General features: G+C 34.5%; 1 protein-coding gene across 1 annotated transcript in view; it reads left to right on the top strand.

Moving 5' to 3' along the window:
* The window catches only part of LOC145691922 (uncharacterized), a 49,765-nt gene that overhangs the window by 13,060 nt on the left and 12,080 nt on the right, over nucleotides 1–24,625 (top strand). Inside the window, exons 3-4 of the mRNA XM_081767231.1 lie at nucleotides 8,985–9,145; nucleotides 16,455–16,628. Of these exons, the coding sequence (XP_081623357.1) occupies nucleotides 8,985–9,145; nucleotides 16,455–16,628 (335 nt within the window). The remainder of the gene's footprint in view (nucleotides 1–8,984; nucleotides 9,146–16,454; nucleotides 16,629–24,625) is intronic.

The following is a 24,625-nucleotide window of genomic DNA, read 5'->3' as shown; positions in this document are numbered from 1 at the left end:
GTATAGCTTATTGAAAGATGACAATTGATTATCAGAAAAAAGGACTATGTTAACCCCCACTTTTGTAGGAGATTCTTCTGTTCTGAATTGCATGTTGAGCACAAGCAGAACAGGTATTTAAGGAATCGAATGCTTATTCATATACGAAGATTGCCAGCTCGTGGAAGGTAACTGTTTCAAGATACTCCTGTTTATAAATGCTGTCTATCAATATACAAATAAAGACGGTACAACTTTGACTTTCATCTGTTTTATTATCATTTTTCCTTTGTAGTAATATTATTTAGCCAGTAAAAGATTTGACATGCCTTCCTATAAACATCAAGCGTAGTGTTAGAATTACCATACGTGTTCCAGCGGCAGTTTTTCATCAGCATATTAAAAAAAAAAGTGTAAGCAAATTTACATGCCTCACATTACATACAACATATATCTGACGGCATGAGATCCGCGGTACGTATATATATAATTGACATGTTTGAGCTATACTATTATATGGCTAATATCTGGTTAATATACATATCAACAAGGTAACAGATGTAATCAAGATTGATAGACATTTTCACTCTGAAGGAATTTCGATCCGGAGGATCGAAGGCAGGATGACTCACTTATTCCTGCATTTTGCTATACATTTTCACACCAGATAACACAATTTAAAACATTAGTTATTGGAGTTACGGAGTTATTATCTATTTTGCACAATATATATATATATATATGAATATACAAAACATTAAAATCTGTTTCTATATTAACAACAGGAAACTTTTTGTGTACAAAAACTTATATATATATATATATATATATATATTTAATAACGAAGAAATCTGCTCCCAGAATTCTTCTCTGAACGCGAATATAATAATCTACGTACAGATAAATCTTATGGGGGCAACCCTAATATTAACACCTATAACAACAAATTGACTTATTGATGTCGAACATAAATATGGTAATCTTAAGACAACAAATTTAAAACAATAAGATTAAATAAGAAAATTCCTTTAAGGAGTACAAATAATAATTCTGTAACGCCATAACGTTACAACATAGCTTTGATTTTATACAAATAAATCATCTTTGAGGGAAAAAAAAAAGAGAAAAGAAAAGGGTCATAACTTCTTTTCTCTGAATTTCTATAGATTTAACTTTCATGTACTTTTCTTCATATTTCATTACCTTTTCTAATTCTTCTCTGTCCTCTATTTCTTCTTTTATTTTGTTATTTTTTTAAAATTATTCCTCTGTTCTATCTATTTACCTTGGTAATATGTTATTGAATCTTCTGTACATATTTTCGCTTTCCTCTGCGTTATCATGTTTCCAAGCTTTCCTTTCACCCATTTTCTGCAACTCCTCTTCTAAGACCTATGATTACGCTTAACCGTTTTTGTGTTCACGGTATTCTCTGTATTATTTTTTTCTACAACTTGATGCATACAAAATTTTAATATAGTCCCACCGCCAGGTAGGTCGTACTTCTATTTTTTCCGCGTTTAAATACAGTTCTTCGAATTTTTGAATGAATTATTATTATTATTATTTTTATTTCTTAGGTTTTCAACTTTTTGTATCCAAATTATTGCTCCTTACCTTTAATCCTGGTTATATATTTGAGGCGAATCTCCACTTCACTACCACAAGGTTATGATCGCCCGCGGGAGGGGGAAGGGGGGTTTTTTGCGTTGCTTTGAAAACCAAGTGAGTTTCGTTTCACAGTTGTAAAACTACGATATGATTCCAAATTATGCGAATTCAATATTGAAACAGATCTATAACTTCCGGCTGCAATAGAGAAACAACGTGAGAGAGATGGAATCTATTCGTCTGACGCTGAACTCATATCAAAAATAGTTTCTGGTTATCTATTATAATTATTAGCAGATAGAAATCAATATTGAAAGTTCTACTATTTCTTACTATTTCCAGTCTCAGTAGAACAATAAAGCTTAGATGAAATCTATTCTTGGGATACTGAATCCATATAGAAGTCATTTCTCGGCTCCGATTGTCATTTTTACTCCATGAGAAATTATATTAAAACCGGAAGTAACAGAAGATTTCCAACACTTTAGATTGCAATAGAGAAATAAAGTCAAAGAAAGAACCTATTTTTACGTTACGAACTCCATATTAGAAAACCGCTTCTCTCTATATCTATTACCGTTTCGTACTATCGTGATCACTGCTGAAACTGAAAATAGTACATTTCAATCATTTTTGACTCCGATACAAGGATAAAGTTTGAAAAGAAAGTTTTTCTTGGGAAGTTTAATTGATTCCGAAAGACTACTTCTAGATATATCTTATCGTTTTTGTTCTAATCGAGATCAGTAGTAGTAAATTTCTTTCACTTCCGGTCTTAGTAAAAAGATACAGGAAAATATAGCATCGTTCTGAAGACGCAGAATCGATTGCAAAAACCTCTTGTCGCCATATGTTACTGTTTTGGTTCTATGGCAACAAAGGTTGAAACCGGGAACGCATGATTTCTACCACTTTCAGTTTGACTTGAGGGTTGGAACTTATTCTTGGAAACCTGAATTGATTAATATATATATCGATACCGCTTACTGGTTTCGCTGTGTGATGATCAATATTGGAACCGGAATTATTAGTAAATTTCTTCTAGTTCCGGTTTAAGTAAAATATTACAGGTAGAGGTGGTATTTTTTTTGTTGAGACGCTAAATCGATACCAGAAAACCGCTTATCTCCATCTGTTATCGTTTTTGTTCTATGGTGATTAACACTGGAATTTGAAACGGTTGATTTCTACCTTTCCTAGTTTGAATAAAGAGTTACAGAAATAGGTGGAATCTATTTTTGGGACACTGAATCGATAAACAAAAAGCTTCTTGATATCTTTTATTATTTTTGGTCTTTGGAGATCAATATTGAAATCGAAAGTATTAGTAAATTTCTTCTACTCCTTGTTTTAGTAGAGGGTTACGGATGGAGATGGTATCATTTCTTGAGACACTGGTTCGATTCCAGAACACTGCGTGTCGCTATCTATTACTGTTTATGTTCTATGGTGATCAACATCGAAAGTGGAAACGGTTTATTTCTATTACTTCCAGTTTGAATAGAGGGTTTTCGGAGCAGTTGAAAACTACTTTTGGGACGCTGAATCGAACTCCCAGAAACAGCTTCTCGATATCTTTTACTGTTTTTACTCTGTTACCTGTCGACAGATGGATGACTGGACGGATATAGCCTTTCTATAAGACTTTCGATACTTATACATAACATAGTTTGACGTTTAAGAAAACTACATGAAGCGTATTTTGCATAGTTATACCACGTTAAAGACAACAGTTATGAGTAGAGACACATCTAATTTCTAATTTATTGTATTCTTTAGAAAAACTAACCCCAAAATTTCTCCATGAGATTAACATTAAATTGGGATCTCATCATTAGTTTAAAGAACTACTCAAACGTGAAGGTAATATCATTTTTTATGCCTTCGCTTTGTGACATATTGTTATTTGGTAAAAATTAATAAAGACTAAAGATTCGAATGAGAATTCAACTAGTAGTTGCCGATTCTTGATCTGTTTTAAATCTTAGATTAGTTACTAAGAGAGTACTATGAGAGCAGTGCCGTACGCAAGGAGGGCGGTTCGAAGTTTTCACCTCATTGAGCAAGATATTACGCAAATATAAAACTTTACCCTATTAATACGTGTATATAAACACCTCAGTTATATGAATTTAGGAGCTTGAACCTCTCCTCTCTTCGTTACACGAACTTCTGCGTACACCATTATATTAGAGATAGAAGCAAAGTATAAAGAAGAGAATATGAAACAAATAATTGAATGCTAAAGATTTTAATGCCATTAGCTGTCTTCAACACAGTAAATAGAAATGCTATGCTTGACATACGAGACAGGAATTCTAAAAACAGAAAAGATAACATGAAAAAGCACTTGTATTATGAATCTCTGCAATTTAAGTAGATCTCAAAAGCGAAGTTTCCACAAAAGTTGCGTGACTAATAAGCTAATAGCAAGTCTCCAGACTTGATGCATGATCGACTGCTTGAATGACTGAATTCAAAGGCGGAATGTAACCTGCATGAATTACATATTTCCTTGTTTGGGAATTTCGCATGTCTGTCTGATAGAACAAAATAAGCTTTGGAGTTGTCTCAATAATTCGAATTAGATTTTGGAAACAAGTGTTTTATATTCAAGCCGGCCCTAAAGTGTTTACATGATTTTGCAAAATACAAAACTGAAATATTAACAAATTACAATAATTTCAGAGTTTTAATTTTAGTATGCTACAGCATTTAGAATCACTTCATAAATTATACTTACTACTTAGTTTTACCAAATGTTACATTTAAAAGCAATAATATTACAGACATACTATCATGAAGTGAAAAAACAAACAAAAATAAACTTTGAACATCTTTGGTAGTACTACACCATACGAATGAGATTCACATAGTGTTAATACTATATGATACGATTCATATTACTTTGTAGTATTTCTAGTCGTTCCTCATCATTTTTGGACTCTGTTTGCTGTAGTGTGTGAGTATATAGATGAATATATAGATGAATCTGAAAGATGTGTGTGAGTATATGAAAGATGTGTGTGAGTATATAGATGAATATATAGATGAATCTGAAAGATGTGCACAAGCTCCGGGAGGTGACTGTTACATCAAAAGAAGACAGAAAGTTCTCTTGCGTATTGTCGAATTCTGTATCATGTAAGAGTGACAGCGGTGACAAATTGGAATCGAAAATATATGTTTGCTTAGTTTAGTAATCTTAGGTTTCAAATCCTGTACCTTCATAAAGATGCTATTTGCATGAACTAAAACTGAAATTCTTGTGTAACAAACCATAAGGAACCAGGGCCTATCAGCCGGCTTGTAGTACTCATGTCTTTGGAGTGATGTGTGGTAGCCTCCTTCGCCGTTAATGCTGGCTTTTTAGACTGGAATTTGCTAGACGTCTTTCTTTTGAGTAGCTCCCCAATTATCCTCACGTCGCAATGGACGGACATCGCAATGACACAACCTGCTGAATACTAACAGCTACCCGTCTTTCTCTGAACAAACTCAACACTGCTTGACTTCGCTGATCTTACGAGAAGCGTTATTCCAGTCCACCTAGAACGTTGGCTGCTACCTCTGCATGACATGGCCGCATACCGAGATAGTGATTCAAGAGTGTTCATACCTTATGGATGATGACTATTGCGCCATCTTTGTATTTTAGTCCAGTGATATACAATTGAGAATAGTAAGACTATTCATGGCTTTGTATTTTCATTTATTTTCGATAGTGTCTGAAGAAGGATATGCTAGATATCCGAAACAGTTACAAATTATAATTTAAAATAAAGTGGGGTTTTAAGCTTTGGTCAGTGTCTCTTTTGTTAAAATAATTGAGAAATATTTATTTTTCTTTGAAATGGACAAAAAATAAATGATATGTATTCAATTCTTGTAAAATGTCCCTTATTTCTCAAAAGGTATTAATATTAATATTACTTAAATTTGATTTATAAATACTGGTTGTCCCCCCAAAAGCATTCAGCTCGCTATACGCTATAGGATAAGATCATAATTATATCTAAGAGTTCTAATTGTTTCCATTTAACTTTTTTTGTTTTTTACTTTTGCCCAATTAACTTGTGCCTACACAAATATTAATGCTCGAATCTAAATAGACTGCATCATGTAAATGGTAGTATGCTTCATTTAGGTTGGCGGTAAAGCTTCTTAAATATTGCACTGCCCTAAAGGTAAACAGTAACAACTGTCTGTGGTTTTTATACTGTGGTGTTCTTGTTGGTTAGCTTATAAATTGTATTGTACTTGACATGTAATAAATACTTCTGGATTTTATATAAGTAACTAGCAAATGCCTCCATGTGTTACTGTGGATAATATTTTGCGTTCTTTCTCTTGCATATGTCATAATGAATCCGTATGAAGTCGAAATCTCACACAAAATTCGAAAGTCTTGTATGGCCAACTTAGAGAAGCACCACCAGCTTTTTTTCTTCCATTCTAGGACAAACACTGAAACACGTGTTTGTTTTAAATGAAAATACCAAACTCTATGCCTTTAACCTTAAGGGATCCGAGATATGGAATCTTATTAACCTTTGCAACCCTTATTCATTTTTCTTCTCATCTCTTTTCTTTTCTTTTAGGACAAATATTAAAAAAAAAATATATGAAACACGTATTTGATTATTTTAAATCAAGTTCCAAACACCAAATTTCATGTTCCTAGCCCTAAAGAATTCTGATATATTTTATGATAATAACTGAAACCATTACTCCTGTTTCTTCCCATCATTTTTCTTCTCTTCTAGGACAAATATCAAAGAACGCCGAAGCATATATGTAATTATTTTAAATAAAATTTTACGTCTGTAAAGTTAAAATATTTCAATATATGGCTATCTTATTGTAATAATTCTAAATCCTACTCGTTTTTTTTTTTTTTTTTTTTTACGTTTACCCCATATATATATAAACTGAAATGCGCCTCTTGTTATTTTAAATTAAAAGTTCAAGTAGGTCTACCAAATTTTATGTCTCTAACCTTAAGAGATTCCTCGTGTAATAATAATTGTAATCCCCAATCTTTTTCTTTTCACTCTCTTTTCTTCTTCTCTAGATCAAGTACAAGAAAAACTGAAACGCATATCTAATTATTTAAAATGAGAAGTCTATTTAAAAAGAAAAAAATGTCTCTAAAATATTCTGAGATATAGACATCGTAATCTCCATCCCTTTTTCTTCTTACACTCTTTTCTTCCTTTCTATGTTAAATATATACAATATATACAATAAATATATACAATATATACAATATATATAGTATATTAAGTGAGAAGTCCATATACCAAATCTCATGTCGTTAGTCTTCAGAGATTACAACATATGTAAATTTTAATATAATAATTACCATCTCTATCTCTCCACTTTCTCGTCGAATTTCGAAAAATTCTTCCTTAGTGGCACCTTACGTCACAAAACCTATGCAGTGTCTAAATTTCAATTTTCTCGCTTAAGTTTCTTGATCTGGGCACTGATCAATCAGGTCAGTCACTAACTCACTCAGAACTTCTTTTTTTATACAGAGATTATAACTTTATTTACCTTTAATGCAGCCCTAGTTTTAACAATAAACAGCAGAAAATGTTTATGTTTAGCGTAATCACTATCCATTTTTCAGGGGCGGATCCAGGAGGTGGGCGATCACCTTCTTCCAGAAGAGGAAACTTTCTTATTTCATATATAAATAAAACCCATCCCAGAGTTTGAAGCTCTTAAAAGTAGCTCTAAGTAGCAGTACCCACCGCGCGCCAAGTCCGTCCTGGATCCGCCGCTGCCATTTGCAAAGAAAGGTAGGCAGCAATCGTAGCGGAGCGGCGATTGTTAACAATATGGGATTAGCGTTCTTCACAGACTGAGAAGATTTTGTATTATAAGTAGATTGGAATTATAGGCACATTATATAATTTCATTTTCACAAAACAGGAAACGTTCAAATAAATTTGTAGAAGAAATTAGTAAAAGCAAACCATTGAGATGAAAACCCCATATAAAAAGAAAAGATTGTTCACAGAAGATCCTTCTGTTTGTGAGTGATCTCTATTTCCTCTGTAATTGTCAGCAATGAACTTTACACAAATCTGATATATTGTTAATCGTGATGATGATATAGCTGTTGAATTATACTGGTATTTTATCTGGTGCGAACAACTGCGTGGGATTGATATACAGTAAACGCTCGTTAATCCAGCACGTTCGAAACCACGGTCCTGCGGAATCAGCAATTTTGACGGATTGTTGAAGATTAATATAAAATTTTAATGGAAAAACTAAAGAAAAATCACTTTAGATAAAAGTGAAAATTATTAAAACATATATTTTGTGTATTTACGCATATTCTGAACCTGTACAGACGATTAAAATATTCTATTGTACAACGTACGAGGCACGTGCAGAAAATAAGATTTTCTGATTTTTATAGGTTTCAAAAAAGATATTTACTTCAAAACTTTTACATGCTTACATCAGTGCTCATGTGAACTGAACTATTTTTTCATGTAGTCGCCATCCCTCTCGATGCACTTAGTGAGACGAGGGATTAATTTTTTTTTCTGCCTTGGTCAAAGAGGTCTGCTGCCACCTCTTTTACCCAATACTTCATCTCCACCTTCATTTCCTCGTCAGTTGAAAAAAATTTCCCCACCTATGTGCATCTTCAAGGAGGTGAACAGATAATAGTCTGAAGATACCAGGTCAGGAGAATACGCATATCAGTCAGAATCAACGGTCTTCCAGTCCTTTGCTCATCGTTCACAGAACTACGATCGTTTTTGAATTCACGACACCATTTAAACATACTCGTACGACTTCTTCGCCATAAACTGATTTGGTATTGTTAAAAACTTCAGACAAAGATTTTCCCTTCACAACAAGATAACGGATAACGCTGAGAATCTCGCACTTGGCGGCACCATTCACGGGAGATGTTACCGCGGCCACAGGTTTGGTCGCACTGACGCGTGATTGGGCTCGCTGGAAAGATAGTTTGAAGGCCCTAGTACACTTATTTTGTGAACGTGTCTAGTATTTCGCCATTCAAGCAACTGCGGAATTTGAAATATTATTCTTATTTATAATTAGAGTACAAAATTAAATTTAAACATTGAATATTTATTTAATTAAAAATTGCTGCGGATCCATCGTTGCCTTATTATAGAATGTGGCGAATCATACAATACCGGAATGAGAAGCACTTACTGTACCGCTTGCCTGATTAAAGTGCAAAATAATTTTACAGATTTGAATTACCTAGTACATCCTTACTAGACCCTAAGTTAAAATTTTAATCTTCTTGCATGTCATATCATAAATGAAATATGAAAATGTATTTAATAATTAGAGATATGTGAATTACAACAAAAGTGTGCTTTCGTTTTCAGTTTGGTTACGATCTTTGCCAATTTACTTTCCCGTGCAATAGACCAGTGGGAAAGGTAAAAGGATCTGTCAAAAACAATGAAATTCGCATGAAGCTACGACTTATACGAATTAATCCGAATACTTATATTGCGAGGATGGATGACTTGGCAATTATCTCAGTGTGAGTATATAACTTTAGTAATAGATAATAGACAGTAGACTACAATCAAATCATTCTTTGTCAAGATCTTCTAAGGCTCCCAGCTGTCTCGGTTTGAACAGAATTAAACAGGAATTTTACGTCTTGTTTAGGAGGATTTTTTTGTTGTTGTTGTTCACTGGGACGGTTACAATCCCGGAATAATTAATATGCAATCAGGGCCGGCCCTAGGCAATTTGCTGGCCTGTGCAATGGCATCAGATATAGTATGTTATGATTCAGGACATGTATCGGAATAGCTTGAAGAACGCGAAGAACCTTCCCAAGGTTGACATTTTCTCTGACCATAACCTTGTACTGTCCGAAGTGGATATTTAACTGAAAAATGTAGGCAGAAGAAAAATAGACAACAAGATGCTGAATACTGAAATGTTGGAAACAAGGAAGTAGGAAATCTTTCATTGAGATTTCGTACTCAAAAATACTTAAACGAAAACAGAGTGGAAGAAAAATATTCAAACGAGAAAAGGATAGATCCTGGTAGTAACAGACGGTGGGGGCATATTAAACTTGTGCAGAAGAAGTAGTAGGTTACTGCGAAAACAGAACAAATGTTACAGAAAATGAGGGAGAGGAAGACGTTGAAACAGTTTGATACAGAAGACGGCAGAAAGATGTACAGGAAGTTAAACAATGAGTTGCGAAGGGAAACAGACAGAGCAAGGGAAGAATTTAACAAGAGAAAATCCAAGGTCATAGAAGAAATAGAAAGAAGAAATGTACAAGGAGAACAGATCTATATAAGTTCGGAGGACGCAAGGGGATATTACAATGGCAGTAGAAAATAGGAATGGGAAGATAGTCAGCGAGAGAAGTGAAGTCTTAGGAAGATGGAAAGAATATATTGAGGACTTATATGAGAATAGGGATAAACCGTGTGGCCTAGATGTTGAAACATAAAATGAAGTACGCGAGGATGATAAAGGATTTAGTATTCTTCTGGATGAGTTTGAAAAAGATTTATCCGAGATTAGAAATGGAAAGGCATCCGGGATAGATAATATACCTATTGAATTTATTACGAATATGGGAGACAAGGACAAGACAGACCCTTGGGACTCTATTGTTTCAGATATGAAATATATGAAACAGGAGAGTGGCCAAAAGACTTCCTGACGACGATCACGACACTGATGTCTAAGAAATCAAACCCAGAGGGATGTGAGGATTATAGAACTATTAGTTTCATATCTTATGGAGCAAATATTTTGCTTCGAATTCTGAACAGAAGGTTGTATGAAAGAATAAATGAAAATGTTGAGGAGGAACAGTTCAGGTTCAGATAAGTAAGGGCAAAGAGATGCAATTGGATTATTAAGGGTGATTGGTGAAGTTGTTATAGAAAAAGGGAAAGAGATGTATGTGGTATTTATTGATCTGGAAAAGGTTTTGACCATGTGAATTGGGAATTCTTGTTCTAATGAAAGTTCGGTTGGAATGGAAAGATCGAAGAAACTTATATATGTGAGCCAAGAAGTAAGTGTTAGAATAGCGGAGGCAAGGACAGAGGAGAGTACAATTGGAAAAGGAGTTCGACAGTGATGCTGTTTCTCGCCAACCTTACTTAATATTTGTTTAGAAGAGATAGTGAAAAAGAGTCTATGTAATGAAGACGGCATTTCGGTTCGAGGTAGAATGATTAGGTGTAGACGGTTTGAAGACGCAGAGCAGACGAGAGCAGATTTTTATAATTTATACAAGGGCTTTCAGAGGTAAAACTGTAATATATATATGTATGTTTGTGTGTGTGTGTGTAGACCTATAATGATGTTAATGATGCTTTGAATTTTTTATATTTTGAAAAGTATCATTGATACATATGTTCCAGAAAATATATGCAAGAAACATTCATATGCATGCCGATTCACTACAAAAATAATTAATACTTTAAAAGATAAAGAATGTTATAGAAAACGAGAAATGCACACAGGTTATAATTTAAACAAATTTAATGAATTGCGTAGAAAAGTAAAAAGTATTATTGATAAGTCATATAAATCATATATTTTCCAAACTGAACATAAGATAAATCCAATCCCGTAAAGCGTTTGGAATTTTATTAATAACAAAAAAGGAAATAAATTAGAAACAAGTCATATGACCTACCAAAACAATCTCTAGACACCAACAATTTAATTGCTAATGGTCTTGCTGAATATTTTAAAAGTGTTTGTTCTCATTATCCAGCTAATTATAATACACTCGATTCGGCTAACTTGGAGTTGTTTCAGTGCTTGAATATAAGTTTTGTTACTGAAGGGGAATATATAAAAGCAATTAGAAAGTTAAAAGCATGAAAATCTTCTGGACCTGAATTAATATCTGTTTATATATGAGGTATTTAAAGGTTGTGGAGAGGTACGCACGAAACCATTGTGTACATGGTATTCTTATATTAAGAACCCAAAACTTTCCTGAAGGTTGGCAGATTAGAAATACCCGTCCAATTCATAAAAAGAGGTAACCCATATGAAGTTGAAAACTATAGACTAATTTCATTAAACTCTGCCCCGTCTAAAATATTTGAACATATTCTTCATTCCAAATATATAATCATATAAAGTCTTGTATATCTATATTTCAGCATGAATTTTATCCGAGGAGATTAACTGTGACTTACTTAATTTTGCTCAGTAGCTCTCTGAATCACTTGATAGTAAGGATAATGTAATGCCACCTGTGCAGATTTCGCTAAAGCTTTTGACAAACTAAATCGTAACATATTACTCAAAAGGTTATCAGATGTTATTTTTTCAGATAAACTTTTTATGTTCATTTCATCTTACTTTATAAACAATTTGTGGCGTTTTTAATTGTGGCCACATTTTAATTCGATATTTCATTCGAACCTCTGTTTTTTTTGTTGTTGTTGTTGTTTATTAATGACTTGCCGACAGTAATAAAATATTCCAAACGTTTGATGTTTACGGACGATATGAAATTGTATAAAGGAATAAAGTCCGCAATGATCCAATGCAAATGCAAGAGGATTTGGATGAGTGTTAAAGATGGCATATTCTAAATAATCTACATTTTAATGTGAAAAAAGTGTTTGTTTATCACCTTTTCTAGGAAACATAATCCACTTCGCTTTTAGTATGCGCTGAACAAAGAAACTATACAAAGAGTTGAAGAAATAAATGAACTGGAAATAAAGTTAGACAATAAATTATGTATTAATACACATATTTTAAAAATAGCTAATGATGGATACAAATCATTGGGATTTTAAATCAGAAATTTGAAAGAATTTACAGATGTGTAAGCTAATGATTTTATTCAATAGTCTCAGTCCTAGTAAATTAGAATATGCATATTTAATTGGGACACATTTTTATAAACATAGAGAAACAATAGAGAAATTGAAAGAATACAAAATACATTTTTGAGATGGTAATATCATAAGATATATGAAAGTTAATCATGCAAGAAAAATGTTTTGTATTGAATCTTATTTAAAAAAAATTAATTTCACATCTTTGTGTGATAGAAGGCAATTTATTGAACTTGTTTTACTCTATAAGTCTGTGAATGGAATTACAGATAATCAAGAGTTTCTTAAACTGTTGTATATTAACATCAACAAGAAAATTTTACAAATAAAACCTTCATTTTACTGTAAAAAATCATAATCAGTAGCTTATTCAAATATTCCTGTAATTAGATTATATGAAAGACATAACAATAGTATGAAAATGAATGCTGTTGTAGATTTTGCAATTTTTAGTCGGTGTATCTAAACATAGTAAGGAAAACTATGCAATTTGGTCAAGTTTAATGGAACAAGTAGAATACTAAATTTGTGATGTTTGAATATATAATGGTATTGCTCATAATGATATATCTTAGTAGAGAATCTCCTGGGAGCACAGAATTTAACTTAGGTATAGAGCTTGAAATCTTTTGCAGTATATATCCGACTTGTTAATAACTTTTCAACGTGTTTTATAGTACTTGACATACAAGCAATCAATAGATAACAAGCAGGGATGTAATGGAGGGTATACGCGGGTATACGGCGTATACCCAGCTCTAATTTTTGGAAACTATCGTATAGCCACCTAAAATTTAGGAAGTACGCGGGTATACGCTACATTTGATCAATAATATACTCACTTCATTGGAACAAACAACTGTTTTTCATGTACTTTTCAAAACAAAAATATCTCACTAAACAGCTGGTCGTCAGGCTGTTACCGCGAATGATGTCTAAATTTTTTAAAAATATTTGCGTTTTCGGGGTGTGGGAATCAAATTTTCTGAGAATCTCTTCTATAATGGAAAACAGCGCTCTGAACATGCAGTGTTTTTGCCTCAAGATGTCACATGCGTTGTCCCTACCTTCCAAATTCCAAATTCAATTCAAAATCTGTCGATTGGATACAATTTGAGCAAGATAATATGGAATAGAAAAAGTTCCTTTCTAATCGCGGACGGAGGTTCCGAAAATATGGTCTTTAAGAGTTAAGAGGAAATTAAATGAATATATTTGCACCATGAAATCGTTGGCCTCCATAAAAATAACAAAACACATAAGCTATCGTCGGTCTAGTTTGAAGCATTCACCGTCGTTCCCAATACCGCCAAATACAACAGCGAACCTCGGATTAGTACTGCTCATTTGTAGCCGCAATTGACCAATGAAAAAAAGCGATTGATTTCGATAAATACTCAGCAGCTAGTACTAGTAGTAGTTTTTCCTCAACCTACTGAACAAAAAAAGGGACGGGGTAAAAATAAACATTTTTCTTCGTTATTTCATTTTCTTTCAGATAAAAAAGAAAAGTGAAGAAAATTTGTTAACAGGAAGGGGTAGAAAACAAAAGTTAGGAAAGACTTGTAGCGTATGAGCATGTCACAACAATCTTTGATCTTTTCGATACAGCCGTCACTTCGAAAATATTTGCTTAGTAGTGTTTAACACTTTGGAGATTTATGGTACGAATCGGTACATTGGAATAGTGTTGTGTTGAAACGCTTATTAAGCTCATATAACACGTATTGAACCCGGTTTTTTTATTGGTGAAGTCAAGTATGGACCAAAGAGCACCCCAGATGCATTTCGGAACCGGATGGTAAACTTGGCGGTACCAACTGGGGGCGGAGAGGTGAGGGAAATTACAAAAAAAAAAAAAAAAAAAAAAAAAAACACCCTTAGTTTTCAAGATATCAAGATTAAAAATTTGCATACGGACTGTGTGCACCTTTGAATATTTCTCTCTTTTTTTTGTTTTGTTTTTTCTGATACCTACCTGAACCCGGTTCTTTTAGGAAATACTTTTAGGAGGAGAACATTTTTTGTCTTTATCTTATTTTTCTTTTTTCTCGGGGTGCGTATTTATTTTATTTATTTAACAATCACCAGATACAGCTCAGAGGCCATTTTATACTGCATATCTAACTACAACAATAATAATAGAAAGGATTTGGGAAGGTATCGGCCAGGGCCTGTTTAGTAGGTACTATCCCGGCATTTGCATGGTAGAACTGAGGAAAACCACAGTCAGGATGCTTGGCAGCGGGAATCGAACCCACGACCTACCGAATGCGAAGCCACGCTCTACCACTTGAGCTACTTCTCTCGGAAAGATTGTTGTTTGTGATTTTTAAAAATCACTCTTGACGGGAAACCTAAAGCTCGAATCGAAAGAAATTATTGGCCTAAAGTTTTAGATGAGTATACCGATACTACTCGATTCTAACTTCGGCGCTGGTATCAGGGCTTCATTCAACCATAAATTGGCCTCGAAAATGTTCTCCAAGGTGCCTATTTGCTGTTTGGTCGAAGCGGCTCTTTTGAATCGCTTCGCTTCTGATAAAAAAAAAAAAACTAAACGTTTAATATTAAAAAAAAAAAACTTATCGGACCCAATTGCCAACACGAAAAATATTCGACCATAAATTGGCATAGACCCGATGTGGCTTCCCTCAAGAGCCGCCCCTTTATACGAACTTGTTGAAGTTTAGTGTCAGTTTCCAACACCGTGACAGTATGAAATATTATCCTGCATTTTAAGGTGGAATCCCGGAACCATGGTAATGCATTTAAATCGGCAAAAGAAAGCTCTGTGTCTGAAGATCACAACAAAGACTAGATTTGAATTTATGACAGTGGTATAACCTAAGTTTATTTCTACTTTTCCGAGACATCTAAAATTCTAAGTTCTAGGTGTAGTTGTTCATGAAAATAGCTTGTCTTCGTATTATTGTATTATTTGTCTATTCTTTATACTTAGCTATTAACGTTTCAAGTCATTAACTATTTGCTCATTGGGACATAGCTGTCATTGTTTTAATTGAATAGTTGAGTGACACAGTAGCCTAAGTACCAACAGCAATAAGCCCGATATTAGTATTAATACATATACTAATTTCGATATTATTGCTGTTGGTACTTAGGATAGAGGATCACTCAATCCATCAATTCTAAAACGGTCATGCGGCAACGAAACCAAAATTAAGTTTTTTCTATTTTAATTCAATTATGATCCGGCAAAAGAAAGCTAAATTCATTTTCCGAGCAAAAGAAGAACAACTAAACACAATTTGGGGGAGAGAGAAAGAGAGAGGTAGTAAGCTGCAGAACGGACAAACTACAGATTGAGGGCGATTAATCTCTTCTTGGTTATGGCCCTGATTATCACAGCAGCCAGTAGGCTGTGGTTCGCGACCGATTTACAATGTTAAAATTCAAAATTTCAATCTTAAATTACTCCAAACGTACTCAACATTTTAACTCAAACGAGATATGTGTATTTGTGTGTACATTAAATACATCCTTTGAAAGTGTCACAGTGATAGATAGGACCAAAGGAATGAGCAAGGTGTCGGAAACAACATTGGTCCAAGTCATTTTTTCTTATAGTTATCAGTCATACAAGTAAACCAGAGCTAAATAAGGCTTTAAATTAATCCATAACATTATAGGTAATCTTTTTTTTAGTCAATGGTTGATAGGTTAAGTGGTTCGGTAACTGTTCTCCAAAACATAGCCTTCCATTCAGACTTCTCTTGTTACTTCATATACACATCCTGCTTGTTATGTAATCGATACGCACAGAGAGCCAGTGTGAATTGCCTATAAGCAAGGATATTTCACCATAACTTTCTTATGAACTTTGAACTTGAAATCTTAATAGTGCAAAGCCTGAAAGTATTGAACACCCGGCTTTGTGTGTGTGTGTGTGTGTGAGTGTGTGACAAGGGATGAAGCGTATACCCACCTAAACAATTAGCATTACATCACTGATAACAAGTATTGTATTTTCAGGGTCCCTAAGATAAAGGTGACAGATATGAAATTGCTGAACCATAGTTGTTCAAATATCGCAAGGCGTATCATCTTCAACCATGCAGATGATCTTTTCTTACCCTTCTACGCTTTGGTGGTGCCGGTAGTGCGTCAAACAATTGAAAGTTTTAATTTTAACCCACTTCTACCTTGGTAAGTAGCAATTTCTCTAGGTAGGCTGTTTCTATAGTTTTTTAGTATAGCTGGATTGAGGTAATGATAGAATACTCTGGGAAGACTTGTAGATACTAATTGAATGTCGCAATTTAGCGAAAAGATATTTCATTTTATTCATACGCTATTAGAATTAGTATGTATGTCATTTTAGGGAGTACGTCTGTCACTGTCATTAAAAATACTAAAACAGTTTTCTTCAACCCAAATTTATTTTTACATGAAAGAACACGCCTTAAACTATTCTAAGACATAGTTTCCACCAATCAGTAGCGTAGCCAGGATGTGTGTTTGGGGGGTAGGGCCAATGGCTGTTATAGGTACATATAGAAACATTACAAACAAAACTATATATAAACATAAAAATATACAAAAAAAAATTACAAACGTCAAAGTACCAAAGTACATTGTCGGACCTCTTTGGGGGGCGGCCCCTCTGCCCCCCTTCCCTACGCCACTGCCACCAATGTTCAAACACTGGTTATAGTGGGTGATTAACTTGTCCAAACATTTGTCAAAGAAACATCCCTCCAGTGAAGACAACCATAACTTCAGAGCGTTTTATTTTATTTATTTATTTTTGTTTTTGCGTCGTCTTCATTTTCAAAGTGCTTATCGTCGAGCTTGCGCTTCAGGTGCAGAAGCAAGTGGTAGTCAGACGGCACAAAGTAACAATTTGGCGATGAATTTCCGTCGGGTTAACGTTCCTTGCATTCAGAAACCGGATAACAGAACGAATTTCACAGTCGGCGGTGTCAGCTATTGTTTTAAACATTGTAAACACGTCTCACAGGACACAATACGCTGGTGAAGTAAACGTCATTTCCGCTTCCTGTTCAGCTAGCTGGTTACAAACAAACCAGCTTTGAGCGGGTTATATGAAGAAGTTTACATGGTACTCGCCTATAAAAATGATTTGTTTCTTTTTCGGATGTAACCATAACAGCTTTAAGAGGTACATGCAATATTTTTTGTTTTCCCAAGAATGAAATTAGAAATATTGTACTATATAACATATTAAAGAGAAACAAAAACAAAGCCACACTGTACAACAAGCGATATAGTGATTAATTACTTATTGGGCGAACAGATATATCTCAATCTTTTTGAAGAACACTTTCTCTCCTTGCATATTCTGCTAGAAAGAAATTAAAATACACATATTTTTACCACAGCTCCCTTGCTCTATCTTTTTGTTTGTTTGTGACATTTCTAGGCTAACTTCGCTGTTTAATATATATTAATACTCAGAATACTGAAAAATCGTTTCTTAGTAAACTGATAATTGAATCACACGTTTAAAGGCATACTATAATCTTCGATCAGTGCCTGCCCCAGCATGGAATTTGATACTCGCCTGCCTCCGTTCTTTCCGATTCTCACCAGCGTAAGTTCGATAACAATTTTACCTTTGTGATTACACATATGTGTAAAAGTTTGAAACTCTTGATACAATTGAGATTTGCAGGCAATGGATGATTTTAAAATTGGTAAATCGGTATTACATATATATGTAAGACAACCGCATTTAAGTAATCACAACCTAACCTAACCGTACCTTACCGCATATGAATTTTGTTAAGAGTATAGTACGGGCAATATAGTAAAGTTTATACCGGACTTGTTAATTTCTCTCATCCCGTTTGACATAAAATATAATTGCTCCATCCTATCGATCTACGCTAAGTACGCATGAAAAATACGGGATAAATATTTGAAAATTTATGTGTAAAATTTGTCTAATCTACGAAAATAATTCTGTGCAAGAAAATTATTTATGTAGAGGGAGAACATAGAGACAGCGTTAAAAATGTGCCATGGTTACTAAGAAATTGAAATGTAAATCCACTTGTAGTGATTACTAACCCCGGCTAGTGTACGCTTTTCGTACCTGTCTTTCTTTCACGCATACCCAACTTCACTGATCCACCTGCTCCCTAAAGATGCATCCTCACATGCACTCGAGCTTCAAGATGCCCTTAATCATCATAGATGTAGTGTTATGTGAAGTGACCACCCAGCGTAAGTTGGTACGTGTTCTCCTTATGAATTTTAATACATGTATATGCTGGTATGTTACAAATCTGTACCTCGTTTGTAGTAGATGCCAAGAAAATAATTCAGATAACATTAGGACTAGAGAGTTATATCTTTTAAATTATTTAATTATTTCTGGTGACGCATTTCAACTTTACCAGTGCCAAGCAAAGAATGGACATCCGCTAACAAAAGAATGAGGAATAAATTAAGAAATTATTTCCACGAAGATGCTAAGTTTCTGAGATTATACATTCGTAATTATATGCTTTAAAATGCATTGGTTATTCTAGCGCTGTACTCCTTTGTTCCGAATATCTTATCACTAATTTTATAAACAAGTTTTTTCCATATTAAACATTTTCACTGAAGCTAAACAAACAATATGCCTGAAGTATATAGCATAACAATTTTCAATAATTTTAATTAAACTCAATCTAAAATTATTATTAAGGGGCGCTCATATACATGCTTGGTATTCTCACTCACTTGTTGTCCAGCAAGTTATTGGCGATTGAAGGAATTAAAATGTAGAGTAATTTTATTTCATATTATGATAAATATAGCCTTCCTATAAGTATAAAGTAAATATATTCACTGCTATTCTTGAACATATAGCCTTTTTTTCATTATTTTAAGTTCGACTTTCACAAGACTCACAGCTGCCACATACAACGCCATTGAAAGTGCCTTAGAAACTACCGGTACCTTAGAAACCACCAACCTATGGCTGCGCCCAGTAAAATTCACAGCAGACGACTGCAGCAGCGTATACTCTCGCGACAACTCAACCGTACTGGCGTCAGTTCAGAGGCAATGAACCAGTGAAACCAGAGCACATGCGCGGTGCGCCGACACTAGCGCTGCGGTGGCGTTCAACTGAAGCGAGGCCGCGGTGGCTGAATGGTAGAGCGTTCACTTCTGGTGCTTGGGGTCCTGGGTTCGATCCCAGCCCCCGCCAAGTGAACTTTACGTGGGCAAACACCGTGTGCGTGGGTTTCCTTGAGGTTCTCCCGTTTCCTCCCACTTTCTTCATTCCCCCATTGCAGTCATTACTCATCATGACCGTCTCCTTTAGCCTAACCAGCATACCCGTGGGACGTAAAACTCAAAGATTTCATTTCATTTTTTTTTTTCAAATGAAACGGTGCGTACTTGCCGAACATTAGCGGGATGTTTCCTTGAGGAAGGTTTGGGCAAGTTAGTCACCCGCTACGACAAGTGTTTGAACATTGTGGGAAACTATGTAATTAGAATAGTTTAAGGAGTGTTCTTTCATGTAAAAATAAATTTGGTTGAAGAAACCTGTTTTAGTACTTTTCTTAACGGTACTTACTTTCCGGACACGCTTCGTAGGTAGTGTAGCGGCCTTTCAAATTTCACTACGTATGTTCTTCATTTGAATAAATTAAAAAATACACACTACTCTTTGTTGTTTCAAGTAATTAATATTCTCGATAAAATATACTTTATTATCTTATTCCTATATATAGTAAGGAAGTTTTATTATTAGTACTACTTCTAGTAGTAGTAGTAGCAGTACTAGTATATTTATAGCATAGTAATTTCTGAATAATTAACCCACAAACGCTCCTTGTGCCACCAGTGACCCACTTTATTTTTCACTACTTTACATGGTCTATATCATTCATTTAGCCAAACCCCCGTTCTTCCACTTCAGGCACACTACCCGTTCTGTTGTTGTACGAATTTCGTTCAGTTTTCTTCTCAGATTTTCGATGTAACACGGTTTTGTTCAGTCAGTTGCTAACGAATAAAACTGGTCTTGGGCGTTTGTGGGTTAAAATCCTCAGAGCAAATGATTAGCCTAATTATTTCGAAAATAACATTAAAAAAAAAAAAAACGGAATTCCTCCGTTGCTAATCTCAAGTGATTGATGGATGGACTTCTACATACAAGCCACTGGCGGATCCACGGGGAGGGCGGAGGGGGCGACCGCCACCTCCAAAGGGTTTTCTGATCTTTCAGCATTTACCATTAGGAAACACTAATATGGTCTTTTTACCTACCGATCAATCTGTGTGACAAGCATAGCAGTCTAATAAAAATGTGTGGTTCTTAATAGTACTTAATACAGACATATTTGAATTTTGAATACTTCTCTCCCTAGTTTCTTGGGGCGGTCACCATAAGCCCTAAAGTAGCGAGAATATGATTCATTCGTTGGACGAACAACTGTAATAAGGAGAGTAAGACGGCTCACTCTTTGTACTAAAAATGTGTTATTGTGTCCTAGAAAAAGGATATGAAATGGATTTCGGAATTCCGGATTATAACCTCAATTACCTTTACCTTGAATAAAGAGAAATATAGAATCTTCAGCGCTCCTTACCGAAAAGCTCTCTGAATCTAAGAGGAGACTTTTCGGTTGGCTAATTGATTGATATGTATTTATGTCGTTTGTCAAATGCGATGCTTTACAGAACGAGAACTAGAGTTTAAAGTTGGATCTGACCCACTGTAGTGCGTTCGATGCTCACTTACTGGGAATTAAACTACAGAACCTCATGCATCAAAGATCATAGGTACGTTCGCTATCTACTAGATCAACAAAAAGAGACGTGACTTTTGGGGTTCAAACACGGAAACATTAGGAAGGGACCAAGGATTTATTGTGACTTCAAATGGCATTCCATCATTTCTTGAGAAATAACACAAGCTTGTTATTGTTATTCACACATAAAGGACGAAATCCTGAGTGAGTAACTTCGCACAGGCCAAACCAATTAAGCTAGAAACTTGAAATTAGGACAGTAGATAAGATTTGTTACGTAGAGTATCACTAAGGAAGGATTTTTGTTTTAATTCGAAGAAAGGAAGGGAGAATGGGATGGAAATTACTTTAATAAGATGTTCATCTCTTCGAATCAGTTAAGACTAGATACTTGAAATTTGGCATTTGGATTTCTCATTTAAAATAATTTGACACATGTTTCAACTTTTTTTTATATATATGTTATAGTAAAACGGAGAAAAAAGAGATGGAAAGAAAAAGTGGCGGCGATTGCAAATATTATAAGAAGAAATCAATATCTAAGAATCTTTGAAGGTTAGAAACATGAAATTTCGTATATGGACTTTCCACTTAAAATAATTCAATACGTATAGCAGCATTTTTGATATTTTACCTAGAAGGGAAGAAAAGGGGTGGGATTATTATTATTATTATTATTATTATTATTATTATTATTATTATTATTATTATTATTATTATTATTATTATTATTATTATTATTATTATTATTATTATAAGATGCCATATCTCAGAATCCCTTCCGGTTAGAAACATGGAAGTTGGTACTTTGATTTTTCATTTAAAATAATTCAACATGTATTTGAACGTTTTTTTTCACTTAACGTAGAAGAGAAGGAAAAAGGTGGGGGTGGTTCATTAAAATGCCTTACGAGGTGTTGGAATTTCGTGACAGTTTTAGCTCAATCCGATTCTATATGAAAGACAGAAGGAAGAACGCGAAATATTGTGCCACAGTACCACGTAAGAGCATTTGCTATATTGTGCAACGCTGTATGTCGAGCAGATTGGGGATCTGGGGGCGAGCCCCACCTAGACGAAGGCTAGTATAATATACCTAGGTAATTTTATTGTTGTTGTAAGCATAACTATAATTATATTATGTTTCGTGAACCCCACACAAATATAGAAATAGATTAATTTTGTATTAATTTTTGTAACTGCTGTCCCGCAATTGTTACTCAAAATATAAATGATTAGAGCAAATTGTACATTCTTTCGTTAAAATGAATGATATCGTCAATACAGTATTTTCTTTTGTGCAAGTACTGTGCCAGACTGTGCATCTCATATGTTGCGGTGACTGTGTGTGAAGTGAATCATGACACTGTAACGCCTCCGAATCGGAAGTACGTATTTAATTTAAATCTACAGAGAAAATACTCCCATTACAAAAAAAACTTACAAGTTCGGGTTCCAAAGTGAAATCTAGGAATCATTTTAACACCCACCCCCTCCAGCCCCGTATTCATACGAGTCCCTTTCTTGTAAATCAAAATTCTGGTCACCTTGAAGCTGCGCTCATCTTCGAGAAAGCGAACCGCCCCTCCCAAACCATCCTTCTGGATCCGCTAGTGATACAAGCATATAGGAGAGTAATTCAGAAAGCAATGCTTCCAAGGTTATACTTTTAATTGTATTTCACAGCACTGATACAATTAAAAGTATAACGCCGTCATGCCGTCAGCGAAGAATTGTGGTGGCTGCTGGGGACACCATTGCTGAACTGCTGCTTCCATCTCCACGTCACAACTGTAGCGTTGGCTATTAAGGTGATCCTTAAGTTTGGGGAAGGGCCAAAAGTCGCAGGGCGCAAGATCCGGATTATAGACAGGATGCAGAATGTCAACAACAGTTTGCCAGCAGATGGGACAACTTTGCATTTTTTTTTGGCGGAGGAAAGGATGTGTGAGAGTACTCCGTCGACTGGTGCTTTGTTTCCAGGTCATAATGGTGTATCCACGACTCGTCATTGACGTTGGATGTTCCTGGGTGCACAACCTTCAGTGCCCAGAAATTTAATGACAGCCCGCTGTTTAAACCGGATGTCAGCACTGGATGCCATGGATTGTTGCATTACTCTGGAACGAGAAGAGATACGAAGGTGAAACAAGTGACATTCTATAGTTTTGTAAACAGTTCAGAATGTTTGCAGTATTATTGCCAAATAGTGTGCTTGGAGGCATTACTTTTTGAATCACTCTCGTACTTATGCAAAAATCACTATTCAATATCATTTATTGCTTTAGATTTTTAATTTGTTTTCTTTTATTTGATATTCAACTCTAATAGCTTTCTTTCCAGTCAACACTATTGTTTCTCTTTGCTTTTTTATTTTCTACTTTAAATAAACGCTGGAGGTGGTGTTAGAAGTTGAGGGTATTTATTGCATTAACGGAAAGGCCGTTGGAATATTAACAAGAATGAAGTTTTAATTCATGTTATCTTATATAATCTAGAAAATTAAAGTAAAAGAGAAGAAAATACCGAAAGTTACACTCATCCAACGAAGAGGTGAAATGTAATTTGTAAAGTTTTATCTGTTGTAATTTGTAATCACTGTATGCATTTATAAAATCTCGAATATGTTATTCACGTTGCTGTTGCTGGTGTATTTGCTACTTAACTTTGAAGTCAGAGATTCAAGCCACTAACCCTGATATCCTTGCGGAGCCTTTACGGATTCTCGCAACACTCGAAATAAGTTTAATATTTTATTCTAATATTATTATGTGAATGTTAAGATTTTTGTGGATAGTAGGGTCGCCAACTGATTGGTACTTTACTGGCTGACCAGTATTTTCATCAAGTTCAACTCTAGATTTTAAGGTTTAAAATATAATTATTCTATGGTGCCGGTAATATTCTTTTTACAGTTGGCAACTCTAGAGGTTGCAGTTTTCAAAATTTAAAGTGGTTGTAAGTTGTAACCACATTTCTCCGCGATTGATGATGATAACACAAAAGCAATACTACGCTAGGAATGGTGATACGTAATTCGTGAATATTACAAGATTTGTCTAATATTTTATGCAAAGCGTTAAATTTACTGTTTATGCATCATCTTGCATTTATTTTTTTCGAAAATAAATGTGATTTACAAATTTGATTGTACTCTTTCCAAATCTTTCGCTCAATATTACAATCATTTCTGCTAGTCAAATCAGATTTCATTGAAAGTATGCTATTTGAAATTGTATAAGTTTATCTAAAATATGCAAATAAAATATACATGAACAGAACATCCTTCATATTGTAAAATTTCTTGGGTAGAGCAATAAAATGTACTCGGGATTTGGACTTTCCCTTCACCTTTTTATTATAAAAAGTCTCCTTATATACACAAATTATAACAAGTATTCCTCTAATATCTACTTAGGTAAG

This window comes from Thermobia domestica, chromosome 8, assembly GCF_964235325.1.
Source record: "Thermobia domestica chromosome 8, izTheDome1.hap1.1, whole genome shotgun sequence".
NCBI lineage: Eukaryota > Metazoa > Arthropoda > Insecta > Zygentoma > Lepismatidae > Thermobia > Thermobia domestica.
The sequence above is the reverse complement of the archived record's forward strand: the minus strand, read 5'-3'. Positions and strand labels throughout refer to the sequence as shown.